Below are 27,300 nucleotides of genomic sequence, written 5' to 3' on the forward strand. Positions count from 1 at the left end.
AGGCTTGGGAGTCGCTGGTGGGCCGCTCCCACCGCCCCAACCTTTCTCCGCTACTGGTAGAGCACTCTGAGAGCCAGTGTGGTGTAGTGGTTAAGAGTTGTAGACTCATAATCTGGTGAACTGGGCTCGCGTCTCCGCTCCTCCACATGCAGCTGCTGGGTGACCTTGGGCTAGTCACACTTCTCTGAATTCTCTCAGCCTCACTCACCTCACAGAGTGTTTGTTGTGGAAGAGGAAGGGAAAGGAGAATGTTAGCCGCTTTGAGACTCCTTTGGGTAGTGATAAAGCGGGATATCAAATCCAAACTTTTCTCTTCTTCTTTTACTTTTTGTTATGAGAACCAGATAATGTTCACTGCAATGCCAACATTAAAAAGTGATCTTAAAACCAGAAGTCAAATGAAAAGTGCAGCCATAAAAGGGGAAGATCTTGCTGGCTGGCAAGTGATCTAGAGAAGTAGAGATTTACCCTTACCATGGGAATATATTTTTTGAACCATCACCAGCTTATGTCACAGGAAATGTTTCAAAACAGGTTATGCAAGATTACATATGCTCAAAGGATCTCATTGCATCTGTGTGAGGGACTCCTTTGAAAAACCAAACAAACATAAGGATAATAGATTACCACTTAGGAAAATTAGATTAAAAGCAGCTATGGAACACGAACACACACACACACACTATAGCATTTTAAAGTATTCAATCAACCCTGTGATTGGGGAGCAGTTTCACAAAATAACCTAATTAAGGTGATTGCATATCATTAACTTGTATTTAACTCAGGTAGTTATAATTAATAGATTGAAACCCAAAAATAATTAACATAAAGTCAGACTGGTTTCCAATCCATAACTGCTGTTTCATTATAATTGCTGTTTCTTTAAGATGCAATCAGCTCCATCAAAATAACGACTTGCGATACTTGATTCAGCCATACTTCCATTGTAGGCCTTACACATTTATTTATTTATTTGCATAAATCATTAATGCACAAGAGGCTTGTGTAATTTCACATGTCCCAAAGTCCTTATGCATTTAAATAAACACAATAGCAAATCTAGTTGTATGGGCTTGTTTGTCTTTTGTTTTTTTAAAAAATCTGTCATTGTTAGTGGTTCCCACCATCCTCTAGTACTTGGGCATTGTCCTGCATGGCCACTACTTATGGTAGAAATATTGAGTTGTTGCTTTTAAATATGACAACGTTGTCAAGAAAATGGTTCCTCTGCATAGATCTCTGGGTAAAATGCTAGCCTTTTGGAAGAAAACAGTATCCCAGTAATTGAGATGATCTCGTTGAATTGAGGCTTCTGTGTTATCTAGGCTGAGGAACTTGTTTCGGCTGTGTGGGAAAAGCCACCCACACCAAAGCACTAGAACGTTCTAGGCTCTAAGCTGTTGCTTTTTGCTGTTTGCTTTTATATCCCTTTGTCTTTCTTACGTGTTGCTTTGCGACACCTAGGAAACCATATCTTCTGTGCTCTGGACTGCAGCTTTGGGGTCAATGCTGTTTGGTACAGGCACAGGGTTAGGAAAAGTTTGCTTTACTGTTTCAGTCTGGTTTATAATTTAGGAGGCCATACCTTCACCTTCTCCCTTCCTGCTCCCACTCACCTTGCAGATCCAGTAACACTTCTCCATTTTGCCAAGTTGCCCCTCCTTTGATCCCATCCACCATTGCTCCAGACCATCCACGACACTGCTCAGCAACAAAGAAAACAGATTTAACTTGCCTGGCTGAGACCATTCAAGAGCCTCTTAATAATTTAGTATCTTGTCGGATAGTACAGTGTCTACAGACTCCACTTTCTGTTTTTAGGAAATGAACATCCACGTAGCCAAGAACATTTTTCAGTAGTTCTATGAAGTGTAGGGTTAGATTCTTGGAAACGCACTCTACACACAAAAAATCTGAGACACCACACTTCATCAAGATAAAATGTATTTGGACCATGCACAAGGAAGAGCAAAGTGCAGATAGACCATCCCTAAATAAATGTCACCCTCATTTCATCCACAGGGGATGTTCAGATAAGAGGAAGGTTCTTCTGCTAGGCTGGACTCTCTGTAAGCACCATACACATTTCCCAGTTTTACCAGGCAGTCCTGAATCCTTGCATGCAAACTACATAGGATGAATGTAGGCTTGTTCCAGCTGCATCTAGTGGAGGAGCTAGGAGTGTGATCTGAAGTGACAAAGTGGTACCTGGTGTTGATGACATTCCTGCAGCCATCACATGTTGGAGGCTGGGTGTTTGCAGCAGGGAGCCCGCTCTGCTTGTATGTAGGTTTCCTGTGGTTCAACTTCATGCAGGGAGATTACTCGAGGGCAGCAGTCCCCCCAGTGCATTCCAGTATTTGGGAAGGAACAGGACGAACGGGCTCGCCCCCATGGTGGCAATTGTGGTGGGTTGGGATAGCTGAGTAGGGTTACTGGGTTGTATCCTGTACTAGCCATACTCAGAATAGGACCACTGAAATTAATGCTTTTGACTAACAAGTGCATTCATTTCAGTGGGTCTACTCTAAGTAGAGGGGACCCAGGTGGCGCTGTGGGTTAAACCACTGAGCCTAGGGCTTGCTGATCAGAAGGTCAGCGGTTCGAATCCCTGTGACGGGGTGAGCTCCCGTTGCTCGGTCCCAGCTCCTGCCAACCTAGCAGTTCGAAAGCACGTCAAAATGCAAGTAGATAAATAGGAACCGCTACAGCGGGAAGGTAAACGGCGTTTCCGTGTGCTGCTCTGGTTCGCCAGAAGTGGCTTTGTCATGCTGGCCACATGACCTGGAAGCTATACGCCGGCTACCTCAGCCAATAATGCGAGATGAGCATGCAACCCCAGAGTCGGTCACGACTGGACCTAATGGTCAGGGGTCCCTTTACCTTACTCTAAGTAGAACAGAGTTGGATACTTAAAACCCATCTTTTTATTCAGTACCTACATTTACTTCACTGTCTTTCGTCTACCAAGAAATTGATGAGGGGAAAAGCCATATCAGTTTCATGGGTGCCATTTTTCTTCATCTTTTCCCTCCTGTGAAAGGGATAAGGGAAAGGGGAGCAGCCCTATGACTAGAATTCTACTTTGCATAATAAAGTTTGTAAATGTGGTAGATAGCTGGAGATCTCTTTGATGTGCATGATTTATTCCTATGACAGAATTAAGTTTTCTCGTCACAATATTTTTTTGGCTCTCTCACTTGGAATTTTAAACGTTTCTGATTATACCCAAGCCATTAGATCCTAATGCATTTTGATGGCAAAGTAAAAAATAATTCAGTCTTGTTAGTATTGCTGCCTTTTAGTAATCCAATGCTTATTTATTGTGGCACTTGGCAGTAAATAATAATATGCCCAAAGCAAAATCAATCATTGGAATAATATGCCAGAAGCAAACTAAAGCAGTTTTTTTAGAAGTGATGAAGAATAAGTGGTGCTTTGGTTTGCCTTATATGCTTAATATATGTAAGAGTGTTGTCACGCTACAGTTTGCTTGGCCACAGACAGGTGGCGCTGTGATGGGAAGCAGTCTTCTTTGTGTCTTCCCAACAATTGCTGGTATGGTTCAGTGTTCTCTTAATCCTTGTTGCTTCTGTTAAATGAATCAAACTAGCAGGTGAAAATACACACAAGGAACACTCATTCAAGGCTAGAGGAAAGTCTGCTCCATAGCAGTGAAGGGGCAAGAAATGATTGTGAGGAAGTAGTGTCAGAATCTAGGAGAGGGTCAGTTGAGTAGAGCAGGGGCAGATAAGGTGGAGAAAACAGAGCAGGCAGGTGTGACCAGGTAGCTGGAAAAATAGCCAAAGGAATCCTGATCTGGAAGCAGCTGGAATTTCCAGGACCATGGTTGACCTGACCAAGAAATAGGAATGGGACAGAAATTTGATTTTGTTTGCATTTTAATGAGAAGCAAGTCAACTCACACTTTTTGAACCAAAAACACAATTATCCTTTGAATTTTGCAGTTCTCCGAATTTTGAAGTGCAGGTCTCCAGCCAAACAATGCATGCAAAAATGCATAGATTAGGAGGAAGTATGCCTTAAAAAGTTAAGTTCTCGACAAACATGCCATACGATTACTTAGGGAAGTGATGGGCAACCTTTTGAGCTTGGTGTGTCAAAATTCGCCAAAAAACCAAGCATAACTCAGGTGGTGTGTCTCTTCGAGAGAAAAAACCATAATTTCGCGATATTGATAGTTTAAATAACAAAAATTTATACTTGTTTCCCCTTTTTAAAAAAGGAAAAAGGGGAGGGGAAAAAGTATTAAAGTTTTTTTAAAAAAAACTATGACGTGTGTCATAGGTTCGCCATCACTGACTTAGAGAGACACAAATCAGCTCTATTTCTGCATGATTCATTGGTAACATTTTCTCCTTAGAAAGCCCATTTTAATAAGCTTCCAGAAGATTTGTTACTATGATGTATGAGTATGTTGAAATTGTTCATTAAGCCTTGCTGCTTTTATTGTATAATTTTTTAAAAAATCAGGAAACAGATGAAGGCAATTGCATTAATTACATCATAATAACATTGCTCGCACAGTAATCTTTGTAAACAAACACATTCTGCGAGGAAAAGAGATTGTTAACACAGTCTCTGCTTAATTAGTGTACACAGGAGTGGATCAAATCCTGCTTGAGTTTCTGATACAGAAAATCCTATGGCAGATGAGTCAACCAATATTTGTTTCTTATTGAGTCTGGAAATCTGTGTTGGATTGCCAGTACCAATTTCAGGTACCCAAGAGGCCAGGGGTGTTATTTTTTCCATTCGAAATGTAAAATAATTGATAGGCAGTTGTAGGCAGAACTGCGTATATTTTGAGAGGGGAAGGTTGGCACCCTCCTGTTCCACATACAGAAACTAACGGGGCTGGCAGCTAACTCTTAGCTCACCCCTGACAGTGTGGCAATGTCCTCCACAGCAGGCTGGCTTGCCACGTGGTACACTCAGACTCTTGAGACCTTGTCGCCACTTCCCACTCCACAACATCCACCACCTCAATGGGAGGCCTGCCCTGTCCAGACATGACTTACTCCTATTACCGTACCTGCAGAGATCCATCAATGTGCCTCATCCTTTGCAAAGTACAGAAAGACAGTTCCTGATGGCAAAGAGCTAACCATATATAACCTCCTACATTTTCAAAGCACTTGTTGCAGATGTGTTTTTGAATATTTCATAATAACCAGAAACACAGGTGCTTCCTGAGAAGTTAATTGTGGAAGATGGAAGAACACAGTGGGAGGAGGGATTTACTCAAGGGGCTCCATATGAAATGCTTTCTGCTTGTTTTTTTTCCAGGGTGTCTTGGGATCTGGGACAACATTACCTGCTGGCACCCTGCGGAAATTGGGGAAACCGTGACAGTACCGTGTCCAAAAATCTTCAGCATTTTTTTCAGCAAACCAGGTAATATATCTTTTATATAATGGAAACCATATTGAGGTGTGTTTTTAAAGGGTTCTCATGTGCAGGTAACAACAGCCAGAAATCAAGAAATCATTTCTGCTATGAAGAGTTCATTTTTAATTTGGTACCTGTATCTCAAGATGTGTACAAATGTCACTTACGAAGGCTTACTGCAGGTCTATAATCTTGAAAACATGCAAGTGATTATATTCCGGTTTGCATCAAGGCCATAGTGCCGAGCAATTTCTATGAATGCATGCCATGGATATCAGGTCTGCAGGATGAGTGACCCACTAAACCAAAACGCAGTCCACCAGCTATTTATGGTGACCTGTGGGACTCTGGGTTTTGCAATCTGTCCAGAACTGTAAACACAGGGCAGAAGGGTGGAGCTTGATTATGCACCCAGGAGGCCTCGCAACAGATGACTTGTGGGGCCGGTCCTATCATTAGACAGAGTGACACAGCTGCCTCAGGGTACAGTTACTGAGAGGTGGAAAGTGGAAAGAACTGTGTGTGCCACCTGATCTGCACTGCACCCCCTATGCTGCCCTGCAGTGAGATCCGGCTGCCAGTCTAGTTAGCTCTTGTACATGGAATGGGAAAAGGCACCATCTTGTCTTAAGCCACAGGCAGGAAAATATCTGTATTTGGCTTGATTAGTCGCCTGTTATAGGAGCCTGCCTTTATGTGGGTTATGGGCCACATTGGACCATACCTGTCCCTGGATCTATCTCATACACCTGGCAAGAAGCAAAGAATGCCCCTAGGAGCACCCTAGGCCAACACTTGCCCCATCTCTGGCATCACTGGATCCCTACGCATGGGGCATAGCATTTGAACAGGACCTGAGGAACAGAAGTGTGTGAAATCCAACACATGCTGACCTATTTTGCACAATATTTTAGATAAGATCTGAAATATTGTGCAGGGCCTTTTTTAGAAGCATCAGCAGAGGGTGGACCACGTTTGTGTCCTTAGCTTAATGGTATAGCATGTGGTTTGCATGTAGAGGGTCCCATGTCCAGTCCCCAGCATCTCTAGATAGGATTGGTTGTGTTCCCCATCTGAAATCCTGGACAGCCTCTGCTAGTGTAGACAATATTTTGCCATGTAGACCAGTAATATAACTCAGTATAAGGCAGCTATCTATGTTTCCTTGTTCCCACCTTGCTTATGGGGTGGCTTCAAGGGCAGGTATTCCCAATCCAACATGCTGATCTGATTATTTCAGGGTTACGGCTCCAGTCTTATTATGGATATGTTGATTTATTTAAGCATAGCCTACTTGGCAGGTACATGTTTATGAATTAGGGTTCAGAAGAGTTTCCTGCAATGTTCTGGGACAATAGGAAAGCCCTCCAGTTTGCTATTCCTTCTAGAACTTTCTCTCATCTCTGCTCCTCTTCCCATAATTGGGACGAGGCTTTTAGAAACACATTATAAGCAAAATTGGGATTTGCTGTGTGTCAGAAGAACATTCATCTCTCCGGCTAGTTATTCATCACTGCAGGATCTGAAGGCTTTAATAACCCTGCCATAGATCATTCAATATCACCTTAAATAATAATGTGGGGTAATGAGAGGCTTTTTTATGAAGACAATTTTATTCAAATTACATCCCCATCTAACACATTTATAGCCGCAAATTAGCTGGACGCTAATAGAATCTCTGCCAAGTGATTTTTAAATGTTGCATGGAGCCTTCCTGATCTGTTGCTGACAAAGAACACACCCATACTTGGTGGAAGTATTTGGTCATTTTTCTAGTCGTGACAGTATCATGGATGGATATAGGGTTTTATTTTGGGGTGGTGAGACACAACCTAGGTTATCTGAAGTAGACGCTCTGAATTTGGCCAAATATAGACACATGGGTTCTCTTGACTTCAGCGTCAAGACACTCAGGGCAATCCTGATCCCTGGCTGAAAGCAACAGGGCAGAACAGAGAGGCAGGCTCAGCACTGAAGTCCTGTCACCTCCACTGGCTTGGGAAGTGGGAAGTGGCCAGTTTAGGGAGCTTGCTGCTGGTTACCACTGGTGGTAGCTTTCTCCTGCCAGGGTGAAACTAGGGCCTCCATTGTGACTGGGCAACAACAGCAACAGCAACAGCAACAGCAACAGCAACAGCAGCAGCAGCAGCAGCAACAACAACAACAACAACAACAACAACAACAACAACAACAACACTCCTCTCTGCTGGTATACGCTAGTGAGGAGAAATCTATGCACCATCTTAACCCCTCATCCTCCATCAGCAGTGGATGGGGTGGCTGCATCAGATTGCCCTCTTTGTTGAGGAAGATTGCTGGACGTTGTGGAATACATTGTTAGTAGGGATGGAATTCAACAGGGACCCAGGTGGCGCTGTGGGTTAAACCACAGAGTCTAGGGCTTGCTGATCAGAAGGTCGGCGGTTCGAATCCCTGCAACGGGGTGAGCTCCCGTTGCTCGGTCCCAGCTCCTGCCAACCTAGCAGTTCGAAAGCACATCAAAGTGCAAGTAGATAAATAGGGACCGCTCCGGCGGGAAGGTAAACGGCGTTTCCGTGCGCTGCTCTGGTTCGCCAGAAGCAGCTTTTGTCATGCTGGCCACATGACCTGTCTGCGGACAAACGCTGGATCCCTCGGCCTATAGAGCGAGATGAGCGCCGCAACCCCAGACTGGACCTGATGGTCAGGGGCCCCTTTACCTTTAGGGATGGAATTCAGGAATGGAATTTGGAACCTGGCCTACCTGGGTATTTTAGAGGGTGGACCCATTCCTACCCAGGTATTTTGGGGTCTCAGTACTTAAACTTTTACTTGTGTTAACTGAAAGCTGTGGGAATTATTAGCATGGCTCTTCCTCATTATAAACCTCCATAAACGTCCATTTTCTGCAAGGGGTTGGCTGGGGGTGCCTGTGGGAAATACATAGGCTTGAAGTCAGCAGCTATCAGCTGATTGGTGCTAACTTCAAGCTCTCCTTTTCTGCTGGGGTTGGCTGACTACTGAGCTCCCTGTGCCCTTCACCGGATGTCACATATAATGGCAGGTGTGCCACCCACCCCCACTCACACACGGAACAAAGACCACCACAGCCAATCACAAATGAGCAATCCTACCCTAGGCCAACTCCAACATCCCTCACCACCAAAGGAACATAAGCGAACAGCAGAGAACCAGTACAAGCGACACTGACAAAAAACCCCACGTACATTAAATAAAATAGAAACATTGTCACCTGACCCCATCCCCACCCATCTTCCCCCATCTACCTCTTTTCCCCTTTTCTTCCCACTGTCTCAACAAATGAAACTGATCTGTAAAAATGTTACGAGAAACATTGCACATACTTTTGTAAATCAAGAAAATCTTTAATTAAAATAAATAAATAATGGCAGGTGTGGGGCAGATAGATGTCATTTTGGGGAAAATAGCTTCAAAGGCCAAATTGGAATCCATGCCAGGCCTAACAAGGCCCATGATGTGCTGGGCCTTCACAATTTGTTGTTTAATTTGCTTGCCAAATGCATGTGGTAAAGTTGACCTGAATCTTGTGGTTCATTGGTTCACCTTTCTTGATCAATCTGCTCTGCATATGTTTTGATTTAGTTCTCTCGTTAATGAGCCACTAGTGTACTTCATCTGTAAAATGGGTCCATTTATTCTAGGCACGCCCAGTTAGGAAAACTTGCCCATTTTACAAATGCCTAAGCCCATGATGATAAAATGCTATGCTATGTTTGGTGACTTGACATGTAGTCTGTGGATGAGATCATGTGGTTGAGTTATTTGCTCTCTACATAAGCCTGTTGTGTGCTAGTGGCGAACTGTGTTTGTGGCACATTGTATGCACTACTATAGGTTATAGTAGATTGGCAGCAGGAGCCTCAAGTCACCTCTGAGGGACCACCTTTTTAGTGAATTAGAATTCCACTCCTGATTGCTACACTTTCCCCCCTTTTGTTTAGGAAATATCAGCAAAAACTGTACAAGTAACGGTTGGACAGATATATTTCCAGATTTCTTCTTTGCTTGTGGTTATAAAGAAGTTGACGAAGACAGCATGGTAAGTCAAACAATTCTATGACTCGGAATCAAATGTACTGGAGAACTATTGAAATTTGAAGCTGCTAATTTGTGTTAATGAAAGAAAAACAAAATCAGACCAAACGTTAGAGATGGAACACCATCCGGATCAGTTTTAGAAAGCGCATCATAAACACTGCTCCTGGAAGACAGCCTTGGTCCATCTTAATTGTAGTGGCCCCAAACCAATTGGCCTTTATGGGTCAAAACCAGCACCTTACGTTGATTTTAGAAGGCAGCATAGACCCAGCGGAGATGCTGGAACATTGGTCAAATGTTCTAGAAATTCTAATTCTGCATATGTACTGAATCAAATATGCTTTATCATCAAATAAATTTTGTGTTTTCTGTATTTCCTGACTTTTGCTCCTGTGACACTGCTGACTAACCAAAGCTTTTAAAAGATCAGAATCTGACCTTATTTTGTGTGGGGTGTAGAATGGTTCCAAGAAAGCTTTAGAAGCCACATCTAGAAATTTATGATAGATGAAGATGTCATATTATGTGTGTGTCCCTATTACTCTTTGCTTAATACATCTCAACAAAGGCATGTTTCCTCCTGTGGTTTTTTGACAACTATTATTAGCTCACTTCTGGTCTTTCTCATTTTGTTCTGTCAGAGCCATGCATGTAGACACAGGGAACATTTGAACACCGTGCATATGTAGATAGCAGCTGCCTGTAGCTTTCCCCCACTTTTGTTCCTTTTTAATTACAAACAGGAAAAGCCTTCTTAAATATATCTGCACCTATATGGATATACATATTGGAATATTTAGGGGATCTGAGGAGATTAAGCAATATAATTTTTCCAAGGAAGCAGAATGCAAACATTCAGAGTTTTCCAGTAAGGGGGAGGGGTGTGTGATATATATTCCCTTGAGTGATGCGTATTGCATGTGTTAATAAAAGCTGTGGCCTTACCAAGCAAGCACCATCCCAGAGACCATAGGAAACATGGAATTTCCCCCTCCAAGGGCAGAAAGGGATTGCTTCTATCTCAGAGAGGGAGCTCCAGTGCCAGATTTCCCCCTCCCTGCTACTGCAGTAACTTTCATAGTCCTTATCACCTCCTGAGTCCCATCACCTCCTGGCAAATAGAAGGGGAAGAAATGGAGGCAGTGAGAGATTTTACTTTCTTGGGCTCCTTGATCACTGCAGATGGTGACAGGAGTCACGAAATTAAAAGACGCCTGCTTCTTGGGAGAAAAGCAATGGCAAAACTAGACAGCATCTTAAAAAGCAGAGGCATCACCTTGCCGACAAAGGTCCGTATAGTTAAAGCTATGGTTTCCCCAGTAGTGATGTATGGAAGTGAGAGCTGGACCATAAAGAAGGCTGATCGTCGAAGAATTGATGCTTTTGAATTATGGTGCTGGAGGAGACTCTTGAGAGTCCCATGGACTGCAAGAAGATCAAACCTATCCATTCTGAAGGAAATCAGCCCTGAGTGCTCACTGGAAGGACAGATCCTGAAGCTGAGGCTCCAATACTTTGGCCACCTCGTGAGAAGAGAAGACTCCCTGGAAAAGACCCTGATGTTGGGAAAGATGGAGGGCAGAAGGAGAAGGGGATGACAGAGGATGAGATGGTTGGACAGTGTTCTCGAAGCTACGAACATGAGTTTGACCAAACTGCGGGAGGCAGTGGAAGACAGGAGTGCCTGGCGTGCTCTGGTCCATGGGGTCACGAAGAGTCGGACACGACTAAACGACTAAACAACAACAACAACATCTCTCTGATGTTCAGCATAACCTTTGAGTCCTCTGTCTCCTGTGCCTCCCATATTCAGTTCACCACCCAGCCATGGTTTGCCATTCTCTCACCGCGGTCCCTTCATATCCATCCCACACCCTGCTGCCCAAACTATCCACGCTTTGATCACATGACACCTTACTTGAACCCTTGCTCTGGCTTCCCGTTTTCTTCAGGGTTCAGCATAAGCTCCTCATCCTGACTTTCAAAGCCTTCCATGGACTTTTGCCCTCCTCTTATCCTACCCCCCATTCGTATCGGTAACCATCCCAGTCCATGACTTTCACTCCTCCAGCTCTATTACCCTCTGCTTTCTAAAGGTCTCCAGCTCCCTTAGATGACTGTGCTCTCAATCCAAATTCCAGCCCCAAGCTCCTACAAAGGGGGGTGATTTTCAGGCTTAAGAGCTTTGTGTTCCCTCCTCTGCGACTAACAGAAGCTCCGAAGAAGGGACTTACAGTAAGCTGGAAAATCAGTGCAGCAACAACAGGGTTTTTTTTTAAATTCCTCCTTACCCCCTAACCTGGCTTCAAATCAAATAACACTTCTCCACCATGAAGCTATTTGTGTGTGGTGTTTTTTGGGGGGGCGGGGGGCTGCCCCATCATGGCTCAAAGCTTGAAGGATGCTGACAGCAGCAGAGGCGCTTGCTCATAAGCAGGCACCCCCAAACTGCAGCCCTCCAGATGTTTTGGCCTACAACTCCCATGATCCCTAGCTAACAGGACCAGTGGTCAGAAATGATGGGAACTGTAGACCAAAACATCTGGAGGGCCGAAGTTTGGGGATGCCTGCTCATAAGGCAGGTTCATGACAGGAAAGGCAGGTGCAAAGAACAGGACCTTGGACAGAGCACCATGAAAGGGGCCAGCGGGTGCTGGAAAACCGGTGCCTCAGGTGAGTGCAGAGGCCCTCAAAAGGCTGGCTGACCTTGCCCTGCTATTGACCTTCCCTTCCCTGACAATCTGCCTTGGCTCCTCAAGTACCATTGTCCAATCTGCAGTCATTGGCTCTTTTCACAGAGATGGGAAACCTGTGACTCTCCAGATGTTCATGGAGGAGAGGGTTATTGATGGCTACTAGCGGGTGGCGCTGTGGGTTAAACCACAGAGCCTAGGGCTTGCCAATCAGAAGGTCGGCGGTTCGAATTCCCGCGACGGGGTGAGCTCCCGTTGCTCGATCCCTGCTCCTGCCAACCTAGCAGTTCAAAAGCACGTCAAAGTGCAAGTAGATAAATAGGTACTGCTCCAGCGGGAAAGTAAATGGCATTTCCGTGCACTGCTCTGGTTGGCCAGAAGCAGCTTAGTCATGCTGGCCACATAACCCGGAAGCTGTACACTGGCTCCCTTGGCCAGTAAAGCGAGATGAGCATCGCAACCCCAGAGTCGTCCGCGACTAGACCTAATGGTCAGGGGTCCCTTTACCTTTACTAGCCTTTATGGCTAAGCCAAGCCACCACAGTTGGAGGCAGCAATGCCCCTGAATATCAGTCACTGGAAAACATAGCAGGGCAAAGTGCTCTTGCACTCAGGTCCTGCTTGCGAGCTTCCCACAGGTTGGCCAGTGTGAGAATTTGATGGCAGAAGGGTCTGGAAACTAAGCCTTGTGAGGAACACTTGAAGGAGCTGGATATGTTTAGCCTGGGAAAGAGGAGACTGAGAAGAGATATGATAGCCACCTTCATATATCTCAAGGGCTGTCTCATGGAAGGTGGGGCAAACTTGTTTTCTCTTGCTCTGGAGGGTAGGACTCGAACCAATGGCTTCAAGTTACAAGAACCAGAGATTCTGACTAAACACCAGGAAGAACTTTCTGATGGTAAGAGTTGTTCGGCAATGGAACAGACTCCCTCGGGGGGTTGTGGAACTCTCCTTACTTGGAGGTTTTTAAGCAGAGGTTGGATGGCCATCTGTCATGGAAGCTTTAGTTGAGATTCCTGCATTGCAAGGGAGTTGGACTAGATGACTCTCAGGGCCCTTCCAACTCTACAATTCTGATTCTGTGTCTCAGAGGGCCATGTTGTCCTTATGATGTTGGGCTCCAAAACCCAGCCTGCATAGGCCATGATCAGGAATGTTGGGAGTTGTTGTCCAACAATATCTGGAGGGTCCCACCCCAGTGTGGTGTACTCATCAGAGTGCTGGGCTAAGACTTGGGAGACCAGGATTCAAATCCCTATTGAGCAGTGAAGTTTACTGGGTAACCTTGGGCCAGTCACCATCTCTCAGCCTCACCTACCCCAGAAGGTTGTTGGGTTACAAGTGTAACAACAGCAGCAGCAGTAGAGCCAAAGAACCAAATATTAGATGTACATAGCACTCAAAGACTAGCTCATTATAGTGCAGGGCTGCCACCATTCTGCACGCTCATGAACAAGCATGAGTACAAAGGTGGCAGCTGCTCCACTTCCAGGACACCCAAATTGTGGTAGGTCCTGGAGGTGGGTCAACACAGAAAGGCCTTACTGAGGGCAGCCTGCCAAAGGCCCCCCAAATATCTGGAACAGTCCTAAGCTCTACAGTGGTACCTTGTTTCCCGAACGGCTTGGCTCCCGAACAAATCGGCTCCCAGACGCCCGGTTTGTGAATGTTTTTCGGAAGCCGAATGTCCAACTCAGCTTCCGTGGTTCCGATTGAGTGCGGGAAGTTCCTGCAGCCAATCGGAAGCCGTGCCTTGGTTTTCGAACCGTTTTGGGAGTCGAGCGGACTCCCAGAATGGATTAAGTTCGAGAACCAAGGTACAACTGTACTATGCTACACATGCCCTGATTAAATTGCTATGGGCGACTCAGGCAACAATTTTGTGGAATTATGTATTTCTTGCCTGATGCTATACTTTTATTATACTTGATATTCTAATTCACTAGGAGGGGGTGAAGCAGAATATTTGATCACACGCTTTTGCCTTCAAAATTGAAGTGCAGAAAAATGAAAATGCTAATGAAGCATATATGCTTGGAACGAATCTTTGCAAGCTTCTTATCTCTAAAACAAAGTATTGGGGGCGGGGAAACGCCCTTCGCATTGCATAATGCAATCAAATCTTCTAAAGCTGTACAGTGCAGAACGGATTGAAGATATGACATTTTATTATGGTGTTTTCTTACATCAGACAGGGAGTGTCTTAAGCAGCAATAACAGTCTGGTTTAAAGAAAAGCTGTTTCCTGGTGTGACAGTATATTTTAAGTAATTAAAATAAAGCTTCTATGTTTTCCACATTATTTGCAACTGGTAGACTGTGCATGTGACTGCTGTGATTTGCAAAATAATGTCAATTTTTTTTATATAAAAAAAAGCCGCCATGGTGGGGGTTGGCTGCAGGCAGTTGAAATGTTGGGCATTCGCTGGGGCTGCAAGACTAGCAGGTGGGGGCCCCTGAACCAAGAGCACCCACCTTTTCAATATGCACAGAAGGCGCAAGAAGGTCAGAAACTGTGTGTCAGGGGCTGCACTGAGGAGGAATGGTGGGGGGCGCCCCCGCTTCTCCTGAACCTTCCCGAGAACAGGAGGACAGTGTAGATTTAGAACAGTGGTTTGCAGAAGGACAAAGTTCAGAGACTGCAGAGTAGAAAAGCTGGAAAATACTGGGAGAGGAACAGCAGGAAGAAGGAACACTGGGGAATTGACAGCAGACGGACTCAGTGTCTTTGGAGCATTTCTGAGCCCCCCCTCTCCCCAGGACTAGACGGGTAGTGGAACAGAAAGCTCAGAGGCAGAAAGCCCAAATCAGGGATGACTTTAGATAAGAGAGACGGAGGGGGTTGGGCTTTACTTCGAGCAATGCCATTATTTAATAGGGACTACATTCCTTTCTCTCTCTGTGTGAATACTGAATAAATTACGTGATAAGGACTCTTCTTGTTTACTAGCTTTTTTTGACTCCCACCGGGGGAGGGATAGGATTCCCTAAACCTTGAGACTGTGAGAAAAATTTCTGTTTGCCCCTTCCCATCTTCTTCCAGGTTAAAGGGGCCCATGGAGAGCCCTTTGACACGATGCTCATATTCCACCTCCACTGTTGGGGGCAGAAACACCAGTTCCTGAGGAGCACAAGTAGGAAGAGTAGTGTTGCCTTCAGGTGCTGCTTGTGTGCTTTCCATAGCCAACTGGTTGGCCACTATGAGAACAGGATGCTGGACCAAATGGGCATCTGGCCTGATCCAGCACAGCTTTTCCTACGTTGTTATTGCCCTTGAGTCCTGCCTGTGGGCTTCCTGGAGGAGGTGTTTAGTTGGTAAGCAGGAGATGGGGCTAGATGAACTTCAGTTAAAATTTTCAAGCAGAACAGTTAGGACCAGAGGCGGCAGCTTGCGAGAGTAATCGGGGTGGGGGTGGGGTGTCAATGTTGTGTGTGCGCGCATTGCGCCTCCCTCACACAGTCGGACAGAAACTTCCCAGGCTTTGTGTCAGCCATGGAGAGTCCTCCCCTCCCTTCGTTAACTTCACAGACAAGAATTAATGAGCGGTTTGTATTTTATAGTATTTTATATACAGTCATCAGCTTGCAAGCAAAATCCACATCTCTCCGCAAGGAGAGCAGTTGGCTACTCTCAATCCTCCTCCTTCCAACAGCATCCTGCATGCATTCTTTGTTCTCTAATATGAACAGACCTCCTGGTTCTTGGGGAGGGAGGGTCCCCCCCCCTCTCTAATGATGTCTCTGCTGGCTGTTCCCTCCCTTCTGTTTCTCTTTCCATTATATCGTAACTCGGTAACTCCTATCTAAGCTGTTCAGTGTCTGTGTCTCTCACTGCTCCTAAAACCGCTGGAAACAGGAGGGGAGGGCGAATCTTCCCCCTCCTCTTTCTCCTCTTCAAAGAGGAGCTGATCTGCCTGAGAATGCATTCCCCAATCCTCTGATTCAGACCATTCCCTGACAGGATGCTGGGCTTTGGGAAGGTGGTGGAAGGGCTCTTGGACCCTGTTGGAGCATCATGCCTCCCTTGCTAAGCCAGACAGAAGGCTCCCAGGCTTTGTGAAAGAGGCACCAGACTTTAATACGCTATCGTTTACCAGGAACCTTTAGGGGACAAGCCTAGTCCCCCTAGTCCTCTGATGGCACACCACTGATAGACCTTTCTTCTGACCTAACAGGCCTCTTCCTGCATTCTTAAGCTGTGATTTCTTGTGATTTCTTAAGCTGTGATTTCTTGTGAAAGAGGCACCAGACTTTAATACTCTATCGTTTACCAGGAACCTTTAGGGGACAAGCCTAGTCCCCCTAGTCCTCTGATGGCACACCACTGATAGACCTTTCTTCTGACCTAACAGGCCTCTTCCTGCATTCTTAAGCTGTGATTTCTTGTCAAACAGTGTCAAATGTGAAACTGCAGCGCGACTCATTCCAGAGAGATGACTGTCGAATTTTGGTAGATTCTAGAAGTCTCTGTAGACCCTGCAGCAACAAAGTTGACCTTTTGGCTAACAACTCTTTTCGCCTTGCTTAGCAAAAGTGAGAAATATGCTCTGAAGTGGAAAGAACGCTCTGCCAAGCCATGCTCAAGAAAGCTAACTTTAGTATATTATAGCCAGCAAGCATATTAATAGAAAGCTGCATAGATTTTTTCTGCATGGCTAGATAGATAGATAAATACATTTTTACAGTTCTTTGGTTGAAAGAAATGTAATTTGGGCCATGTATGCAATGAACTCCCACATAATTGGGAATGGCTTTCAGATCAGTAGGCACCAATTCTATTGAAGCATCCATAGATTTATATTCACTATACTCACTTGGTTATTAAAAATATTTTATTAAACAGAATTTAAAAATAGCCACCCAATACACGATTTCCAAAAACATTACATCCAGGGAATTAAAAAGTAGTAATTTTCATTTGGTGCAAAAGATACAAAACAACTGCATTATCTCTGTCACTACATCCTTTCCGTATTTCTGATGTCCTTGCACATCATCACTATATGCAAATAAAATTTTTGTGCCTTTCAGGGGTCTAATACAATCTTTGATTCCCCCCCCCAAAGCATGCAACAATTTTATGCCAAGCTCTAGCTCTTCCAAGGAATTTCATCTCTGAATTACTGATTGCCATGCTGCCACCAACAAACAAGATCAATATAATAATAATAATTAATAATAATAATAATTTATTATTTATACCCCACTGGCTGGGTTTCCCCTGCCACTCTGGGCGGCTTCCAACGAAATATTAAAAATACAGTTCCTTACATTCAATATTATGGTTTGATCTCTCAAGTATTGATAAGGAAAATGATTCCAGAGTTAAGGCCATGCAGGCAATGGCCACTTCTTTTAACGAGAGGGTTGCCCATGTGTACTATAAAGGTTAAATGCCTAAGGCCCTGGAGAGGAGAGGTATTGCTGGGTCTACATATGGAAGGTGCAAATGTTATTCTGTGCATAATTCCTTGGCACTACTATAAATCATCCAATTTTGGTGAATGTTTTATTTATGCTCTCTTACGGTGACCGATGCATGCAAATTGTTTCTTTGTAGATTTTCTATGTTTTGGTGAAAGCGATTTACACCCTTGGACACAGTGCATCTCTCATTGCCCTGACTACAGGAAGTATAATTCTTTGCCTTTTTAGGTAAGTATACCTAAAATAGGGATGGGATAGTAAGCCGTTTATGCTTTAAGCTACAATCCTCTCTCCACTTACCTAGAGTAAGCCCCGCTGAATATAATGAGACATGGTTACGGTTGCAGGCCTAGTTTATTATGACTAACGTAGTCTGAATACAACCCATAGCAATGCTTGAATAGCTGTCAAAACAAAGCGGCCAATTGTAGATGCTAATGAAATACAGAACCAGCATAAACAACTGCCCTTAAAAACATTTTAATTAATGTATTCTGTCATTGATTCATTATGAAATGATGTTTGTAGGTTTTTCTTTAAGGCTGGGTATTCGTTTTGCTAAGAGAAAAATGATATTCACTTCCCCTTCCGTTTTTGTATCCTTTCCCCCTGTGTAGGAAACTTCACTGCACTAGGAACTATATACATTTGAATTTGTTCCTGTCCTTCATTCTAAAAGCAATCTCTGTCTTGGTCAAAGATGATATCCTCTATTCTGGTACCAACACAGTTCACTGCTCAGAGGATCAACCATCCTGGGTAAGAAAATAAATTGCTATAACTTGAAGCGTTTTTATCTTTCCTGTGCTGTTTTTTTGGGCGTGTAAGATACCTGGGACCCAGGTGGCGCTGTGGTTAAACCACTGAGCCTAGGGCTTGCTGATCAGAAGGTCGGCGGTTCGAATCCCTGTGACGGGGTGAGCTCCCGTTGCTTGGTCCCAGCTCCTGCCAACCTAGCAGTTCGAAAGCATGTCAAAAATGCAAGTAGATAAATAGGAACCGCTACAGCGGGAAGGTAAACGGCGTTTCCATGTGCTGCTCTGGTTCTCCAGAAGCGGCTTTGTCATGCTGGCCACATGACCTGGAAGCTATATGCCGGCTCCCTCAGCCAATAATGCGAGATGAGCACGCAACCCCAGAGTCGGTCACGACTGGACCTTTAAGATAGCATTATATTGGTAGCAGACAGGTTGCATAAAGACTTGTGTGGTGGGGCACCAACTCTATGGGGCCAAGATACCTTTGGCCCCTGCAATGTCTGTTGGGAGGGGGCTGGGCCCCCTTCATGTTGAGGGGGCAGAAGAAGCCAAAAGCCGAGCCAAGCACAGCACGGCTTCAGTAGTCAACTCCTCCTGAGCGAGCAAGAGAGAGGAGGAACCTCCACACTCAGTCTCCTCCGGACAATTCAACGTTGCACATGACGTCATGGGCACATGACATCACACATATGCAACACGTGCATGATGTCACGTGTGTGTGACACACGATGGGCCCCCTCAGTCTTGGGTGCAAGTCAACACCTCTGCTGATGGGGCTTCGCAATGGTTAGGATCTTTGTCAGGGTGGGGGAAATGTGGCCTACCAGATGTTGTTGGATTGCAACTCCCATCAGCCTCAGCCACCATGGCCAATAGTCAAGCTCAAGAGGGCTGGAAGTTGTTGTCCAACAACATCTGCAAAGCCAGAAGTTCCCTATCCTCGGCCTAAGTGAAGAAATGAACGGGCAATAGTAGGTGAGTTGGTGGAGAAAACTAATCAGAATTAAATATCTGGGTCATATATCCACACCATACGTACAGTGAGGCTGACCAGTGAAGGAACAGGGCAGGATTCCAGCAAGCCAGTCAGAGGTAATGTAATGTGAGACCGAAAGGAAAGAGGCATTGATTGCTTAAAGAAGTGTGCTCAAAAGCAGCATGGTTTGGGTCTAGGGGCACTTCCAAACTGTCATTCTTTTTTGATAGGGTTCAGTCACAAACAAGCAAATTCAAGGCTGCGTAATTAAAGTTGACCTGGTGTTCTTGTGCAACAAAACCATTTCCATCCCCCAAAACACCATACTCAGGCTGTTGCCTTGGGAAAATCATTGTCTGAGCTCTCCATCTGAAAAAAAAACACCCTGATATAATAATGACCTATCTCACAGGGTTTGGAAGGTCAAATAATTGCAAAGCACTTTCTGAATTCAACATTTCTAACAAATACACAGTGACAAATGGTGATAGAATTGGAGAGGGTATTCAGCGGGTGGAAGATGAACTGTGACATTTGCTTCAGTGCTATTCATTTAAAAAGTTATTAATAGGATTACATGTTGATGTAACATAATTAAGAGCTAAATCCTAAATACACTTACCTGGGTGTAAATACAGATGGACTTCCAAGTATCCATGCATAGAATTAGACTACAGGTGAAGATAAGGGGCCACAATACAGTGAAAAGGGCACATATTATGTACACTGAGAGCATCATGGTCAATTTGCAGCCCCGTCCTGCAAAAAAAGGCCCCATGTAACATTATGGAAAAAGATTGGTGGATTGCTGCTGACAATCAGTATAGAAAATTGTGATTTAAATGGACTAACAATCTGACCTCCACTGTGCAAAACCGCAATCGAAGATCTCCTTGCTTGGGGGATTTCACCTTTCCTTACATTAATATTTCCACTTTGTTCAACGTAGCCATGAAAACCAGGAAATTTGTAATGGTGGGAAACATGCGCGAACCTTTGCATATCCCTTGAATGAACCTTCCTGAACCATTTTCTTTTGCCTTAATTAAATGCGATTGGCTGATAAACCTTCCACAGAGCTCCCCATATCGCTGACCAAGATGTCAACATCACTTGTCACTTCAGAGGTTCAGGATCATGAATTTACAAAGGGAGACACAGGTTATGTTTTCATTTCATTTTTTAATTTTTTTTCCTGGCTAATTCAAGAAGGAATTTTAAGGCAGCAAGTTTTGTCGCTGTAGTTAAACTGGTATAAATCAATATGCTGCAGTGTTGTTGTCCAGGTGATGTAATATCTGTAGCAAAGAGTTGCTTCTGCTGACCCCAGTTTAGTTACATAAGAGCTAGGAAGAGCTTTCAGTCGCTCCTCCTAGTTATGCATTCCACAGGGCTATTTTTGCTTTTTGGCACAGCTTCTATAGAATAAACTAGCTTTAAAAAGTGACAGGAGCCTCTTCCCTAAACCAAATTACTTCTGGTTAACTGGCGGTCCTGATTATTACCTCCCTGCCCCACATTAACCTCAACGGTGGTGGCATTTTTATTCCTGGAATATTTTGCCCTGAAATGAAAAAGATAAAAAAGGAGATATTTAGGAGGAAGGACTAACACAAGGTATAAATAGATAGAGCAAGAGAGAGAGACGATGGTTTTTAGGAGACAAGACAAATCCCAAATGTTTCACTAGGGAAGCAAGCTTTGAGAAACACTTGGCATTTGTTTCCATTCACGTCTAAAAGTTATAATTTGACGAGAATCCAAACAATAGAAAGAGGCCCTTTCAGGCGACCAACAGGCAAGTTCATGGAAGGGGAAGTCCCTCATGTCAGAGCTTGTATCTATCAAAGAAAGATTTTTAACAAAGGAAGCCATTTACTGTGTTCAAGCAATTTATTTGCCCAAACGTTTCATCCTTGGTTTGTAACTTTCCAGGTCGGCTGCAAGGCTAGCTTGGTATTTTTCCAGTACTGTGTAATGGCCAACTTTTATTGGCTCTTAGTTGAAGGACTTTACCTCCACATCCTCATGGTCATATTCTCTCCTAACAGACACTTCGCCTTATATCTCCTTATTGGATGGGGTAAGAAGATTGACCCAAGCTTCTTTTCTTCTCTCTTTGCCCCTACTGTGTAAAACTGGGTCTTTGTATCTTAGCTCCTACATATATGCTGTGGCTGCTCAGCTGCTTGACTCCCCCCAATCTCTGTTTCTGTGCTTCCAACAGGCAGCAAAAATGGAGATGCACCCAGCCCCTGTTGGGTGGTGGGAGTCACATGTTGTGCAGGCCTGACCATACAATACTTTTCCGTGTATAAGATGCCTTCATGTATAAGACGCCCCCTATTTTGAGGGATTCGAGTTTAAGAAAATGGGGAGAGATGACACAGAGTTGTTGAGGTTATTTTGTGAACGATTTCCCAGAGTTGTTGTCGAAAATTGCTCGCCCACACTCGTATGTCCCATCGCCGGCAGAAGCTGCCAATTGCTCGCCCAACTGCCGCAGCGTCAGCAAATCAACACCACCCATTGACACAGCAACCAACAACACACACACAATAGCCGCTGACAGCCACGCCAGCAGCCAATCAAACGTCCACCCTATGCACTACCCATGTATAAGACGACCACCACTTTTTGGCATGATTTTTAAAGAAAAAAACATAGTCTCATACACAGAAAAGTACGGTATTCAGATTGTTTGGTTGGTGGACCCAGAACTCTTGAAGATGAGTTTAGTGTAAAGCCTAAAACCCCTGGAGGAGAGGTCCAGCCTTCTTGGGAAGGAGGGAATCCTGAGACAAGCTTATCCATTCATTCACTGAATTTGTATAGCCACCCCATAACATGAATTCAATCAATACAACAACTGAAATGCAATATATAACAGGACTTATCCACATTTCCTCTCATCCCGCTGCTCCCCACCCCTTGTTCTTTAGTGCACAGTTGGAGCAAAAGGCAATTCATGTTTTCTCCGGGTTGACCTTTGCTCTGATTTTAAGGATTTAGGGTTCTCCCTGGGAAAGGAGCAGGGCAAGGGGGGAACTGCTTGGACTTGTGCCTAGACAGCACGGGTCAAGTGGGGAACTGCTCAGACCGATGCGTTCTAGAGCCCACAGTAAAGTGTATAAACTAAAAGCACAATTAGACAGGTTGCAACACTATACACAGTGAATAGCTATTCCGGAGCCAGATAGTGTGGGGAAGCTGTAGCTTCTTGTTGGGCTTCCTGCAGACAAAACATTTATTCCAAGCTTAGTCTCTGGCATTTCCGGTTAAATGGGGTTTACGTAGCAAGGCTGACAAGGGCCTCAGCCTAAGACCTTACTTTTGATTGTTTCAACACCACAAATGTGGCGGCGGCAGCAGTCTCTCCCTCTCTCTGCCACATGTTTAGCTACTTTAAACGTTTAACTAAATTTAAGAAAGGATTTCTAACACTACCTAGCAATTAGTTCTTGCACCATGGGATATGTTTTGCATGTAATGCATTCTAATGTTGATGCACTGCGCAAGTGATCTATTTAATTATTCTCCTTTCCCTCCACTTCTTATTCCACTCTCAGGAATCCCCACAGTGTTCATCATTGCATGGATTGTGTCTAGAGTCTATTTGGAGGACACTGGGTAAGTTTAAAAAGGAAAGCAAACTTGATGCTCCCACGTTTTGACAATAGCGTTCTTTGGCGATTGTACTATGTCCAATATTACCAAATCTTGGGATGTCAGAATTCCGTGAGGTGAGGTGTCTATGAAACATTTCATGAGGCTTATTCCTGCTCCAGGGATGAGGGGGAAGGACAGGTGATGAATTCATAATTTTGAAAATATTTTATATTGGCTGCTCTCTGCTACTGTATAGAGCAGACTTCCCCAACCATCCTGGGGACTGCTGGGGACTCCAGTTCAACCCTCATTTAGAGGGGACCAGATTGGACAAGGCGTAAGTGCTTGACATGTAGTTCTGCACTCAACAACAGAACGCGGGATTTGCATGCAGGTTCAGTCCTGTGTGGTTCAGTCAAATGCCTCTTCATATATTTAATTTGGCTTAGAAGGCTTTAAAGGGGGATTCAACAACTTCATGGGAGGCGAAGTCTTTCAGTGACCAAAAGTAACAGCGGCTGTGGGGAATTTTTGCTCTGTTCTTGAGGAGCAACATCAAGAGAGGGGCTGTCATCTCCGTGCCCTGTTTGTTGGCTTCTCAGAAGCACAAAGATAGCCACTGTGTGAACTAACTCAAAGCGTCTCGGGCTCCCAGAGTGGCGCACATGCACCCAGGGGGGGGAGCTTCCCAGGAGGGCAATCAGCATGGTGATTGGCGCCCATTGGGAGTGATCGGTGTGGCGTCAGCACGTCTATTGGAGCCCATTGGGGGCGATCAGCACCCGGGGGTGCGACGGTTGGCACCCAGAGGGTGGTGTGGTGATCCACCCAGGGGGATTTTGTCACACACCCCTAGGATGACACCCAGGACGGACCGCCCCCACCCCCCCTTCCTATGCCCCTGACTCAAAGCACATGGTAAATTCATCTTTTAATAAAAGTTGCTTGCTTTGCTAATAGAGTGGATCACAGGCACCTGTTTTCTCCAAAAATTGAAGGGGCCCGGTGTGCACATGTGACATCACACGTGAGCCTTGTGACATCACATGTGAGCCATGTGATGTCACATGTGTCTCCCAACACTGCACAAGCCAGTGCATCCTTCCCTTAGATTGTGCTAGATGCTGCCCAGGCAGGTGCGACCTCACTGATCTTGCAGGGGCTAAAGAGGGCAGACACTTGGGAACCCCAAACTGCCAGCAAGGAAACCCCACCCCCACCCCCACCCCCAGGCCCTGTTGACTTCTCTGGCTTTCTATAGCTTCTCCTGTTATTGAGGACTCTACTACTGTGGCTGCCTCACTTCTGCCCACCGCTCCATGACTCCAGAACTGACTTTGCAAGAGAAAATAGTGCCTGTTTTTGCCTCGGGAGTCAATTTTAGGTGGTTTTGTCCTTTTCCCATTTGCTTGGCATTTTCAGTGCAGCTTCTCAATTTATTTACCGTATAAGTGGGATTAATAATTTTTATTAATTTTCCCTCCCTTCTTCCCATTAGTTGCTGGGATACGAATGATCACAGCGTTCCTTGGTGGGTTATAAGATTACCCATCCTAATTTCAATTTTAGTAAGTAAATTCGAATGGCATGTTAACGCTTCGGTTTCGCATTGTGCTTTTCAGCTCCGTAATTCCGTCCGCGTGTGTCGAACTGAGCAAAGTGTGCTATCACCCTTTAACGTATTGACTTTATTTATAGCCTACTTTTCAGCTCAAGGATGATAGGATCCATTAAGGCAGTTAATATAACATGTCCGTCGGAAATAACTCTTGCTAGCACATTGAAATATGTTTTATTTTGTTTTTAATTCCCACAAAGTCCTAAAAACAACAGTGAGAAATGCAACAGCAGCAGCACCGCCAGACATAGTCCTCAAATGCCTTGTGGACCAAAACAGCCCCTGCCTGCTTTATAAAAGTTAAAATAGATGTAGCTAAATCAGCCTCCATTTGCAAGATCACTTTTCATAGGGCTAACTATCCAGAACCAAAGCATTTTCTATGCCAGCTGGTGATGCTTGCAACACTTATCCCATTACATCCTGCTGGAGCCATACCTGTTCAAATCCCCATCAATGAATTTCATGTTTCAAAGGAATTTATTTTTTATTTGAAGGCATCTTCGTGGGTGGGTGGGTGTTTGCACGAGTGTGCATGCACAATGCATTGCATCTTAATATAAAGGTAAAGGTAAAGGGACCCCTGACCATTAGGTCCCGTCGTGACCGACTCTGGTGTTGCGCGCTCATCTCGCATTATTGGCCGAGGGATCCAGCGTATAGCTTCCAGGTCATGTGGCCAGCATGACAAAGCTGCTTCTGGCAAACCAGAGCAGCACATGGAAACGCCGTTTACCTTCCCGCTGTAGCGGTTCCTATTTATCTACTTGCATTTTGACGTGCTTTCGAACTGCTAGGTTGGCAGGAGCTGGGACCGAGCAACGGGAGCCCATCCCGTCACAGGGATTCGAACCGCTGACCTTCAGCGCCACCTAAATGCCCTCTAATGGTATGCTAAGCAATTTACAAAAAATTGTAAATAATTCCCCCCTCAAATACACCCACCCACCCACATATGTGTATATATATATATATATATATATATATATATATATATATATATATATATATTAGAAGCACTGTAATTCAAGGCTGTCCAGAAACCATCTGTGCTGACCCTGTAAACCCTGTATCTTAATCACTGATGGGTTTTTGTTTTGTTTTGTTTATTTGCTAATTAGGTCTTGGTGAACCCCGAGCTCTAATTAGCCGTTTTGATAAGTGACAGGCAAAAGGCACATTAATCATGAATTAATTATGGATTCATTATACTCAATATCAGTCGTGGCAGTTCTCTTCTTGTCCCCAATAGCATAATGAGAAGATAGGTATTATTATTATTATTTATTGAATTTATATACCGGAGGTCTCGGAGGCGTTTCACAGAATAGCAAGGCAGAGTAAAATTGCAGTAGGCAGGACAGGAGTGAACAGACGTCAGGCTTGTCAGATATACTTTGTTTTTTACTGGAACTCCCAAGATCTTCCAGCCCTTGAAATTCCCCACCTGCACCCCCAAAATGTACGCAAAAGTGGTAGGACAGTTGTAGCCTCTGAGACACACACACACACACACACACACACACACACACACACACACACACCTGCTTTCAGCTGAAGTTAGGCCTCCATCCATTTGTGAGACAAAAATATCTCACTTCTGGCTTAACGTCTATAGCAGGGGTGGCCAACTTCCAAGAGGCTGCGATCTACTCACAGAGTTAAAAAAATCTACCCCCTTTTTGAGGAAAGTGACACTGAGCTTTTTTTAGGGAGGAAAGCCCCGTTTTTAGGGGTGCAGGGCAAAGATGTTGAGCTTTTTTTAGGGGAGCCAAAGTTTTTTAGCTTCTTTGGGGGGAGCTGGTGATCTACCGGTGATCTGCCACAGATATCCAGTGATCTACTGGTAGATCACGATCTACCTGTTGGACATCCCTGGTCTATAGGATACAATTAAATTATAATTCAGTCTCCCTGTTACTTTTCATTGGGTGGTGACCGACTTTGGCTGTACCTTGCCCTTTGGTAACACTGCCAAACCGAGCTATTCGTTTCTGCAGCCACTAAGGGCTCTCGCCGTTAGCGTGTTAGAAACATCTCCCGGTAATATTTTGGCCATGGAAGAATCCTTCTTGGCAAGCTTTGGGCATTCCGTGCCGTGTTCCTCTTCTCAATCTTTTAAATTTGAGATGTCCTGTACCAACCACACTGTTCAGTACTTGGCACAGTGAAATTCTAACAAGCCAAAGAATTTGAGGCAAAGACTCAAGCAGGTGAGGATTCCAACTCTGCAATTCTATGAGTCTCCGATTCTCTGTCCTTATGCTGCTCTTCCCCCACCCTGGTGCTCTCCAGAAGTTTTTGACTACAGCTCCCATCAGCCCCTGCCTCCATAGCCAATGGTCAGATATGACGGAAGCTAAACATCTGGCAAGCACCAGATTGCAGAAGGCTGCCTTATACTCTCCTTTGGTGAAGGTGCTGTTTTAGACTAGCGAAAATCTGAACTGAGAACTACTTAGGACTTTTTGCAGTCCTGCGGTTACAAATGACCTGCCTATCAAAGTCCTAGAATCATAGAGTCCTAGATTTGTATAGTTGAAAGGGACCCTGAGGGTCATTTAATCCAAAGTCCTGCAATGCAGGGATATGCAGGTAGCCCGTATGGCAATGGGACTCAACTTTGACATTATCAGCACTATGCTCTGTGTCCTATCCTGCCTTTCAGCTACAGCCCCCTCATGTGGCTTATGCTAATCTTAGTGTTGTGTAGGGCTTAGAGCAGGGGTCAGCAAACTTTTTCAGC

At 44.7% G+C, this 27,300-nt stretch overlaps 1 protein-coding gene across 1 annotated transcript in view; it reads left to right on the plus strand.

Moving 5' to 3' along the window:
* VIPR2 (vasoactive intestinal peptide receptor 2) overlaps positions 1–27,300 on the plus strand; it is a 47,071-nt gene that overhangs the window by 14,615 nt on the left and 5,156 nt on the right. Inside the window, exons 3-9 of the mRNA XM_035129544.2 lie at positions 5,311–5,418; positions 9,375–9,472; positions 17,727–17,821; positions 18,211–18,352; positions 21,263–21,410; positions 22,897–22,957; positions 24,435–24,504. Of these exons, the coding sequence (XP_034985435.1) occupies positions 5,311–5,418; positions 9,375–9,472; positions 17,727–17,821; positions 18,211–18,352; positions 21,263–21,410; positions 22,897–22,957; positions 24,435–24,504 (722 nt within the window). The remainder of the gene's footprint in view (positions 1–5,310; positions 5,419–9,374; positions 9,473–17,726; positions 17,822–18,210; positions 18,353–21,262; positions 21,411–22,896; positions 22,958–24,434; positions 24,505–27,300) is intronic.

Source organism: Zootoca vivipara, chromosome 12, assembly GCF_963506605.1.
Source record: "Zootoca vivipara chromosome 12, rZooViv1.1, whole genome shotgun sequence".
Lineage (NCBI taxonomy): Eukaryota > Metazoa > Chordata > Lepidosauria > Squamata > Lacertidae > Zootoca > Zootoca vivipara.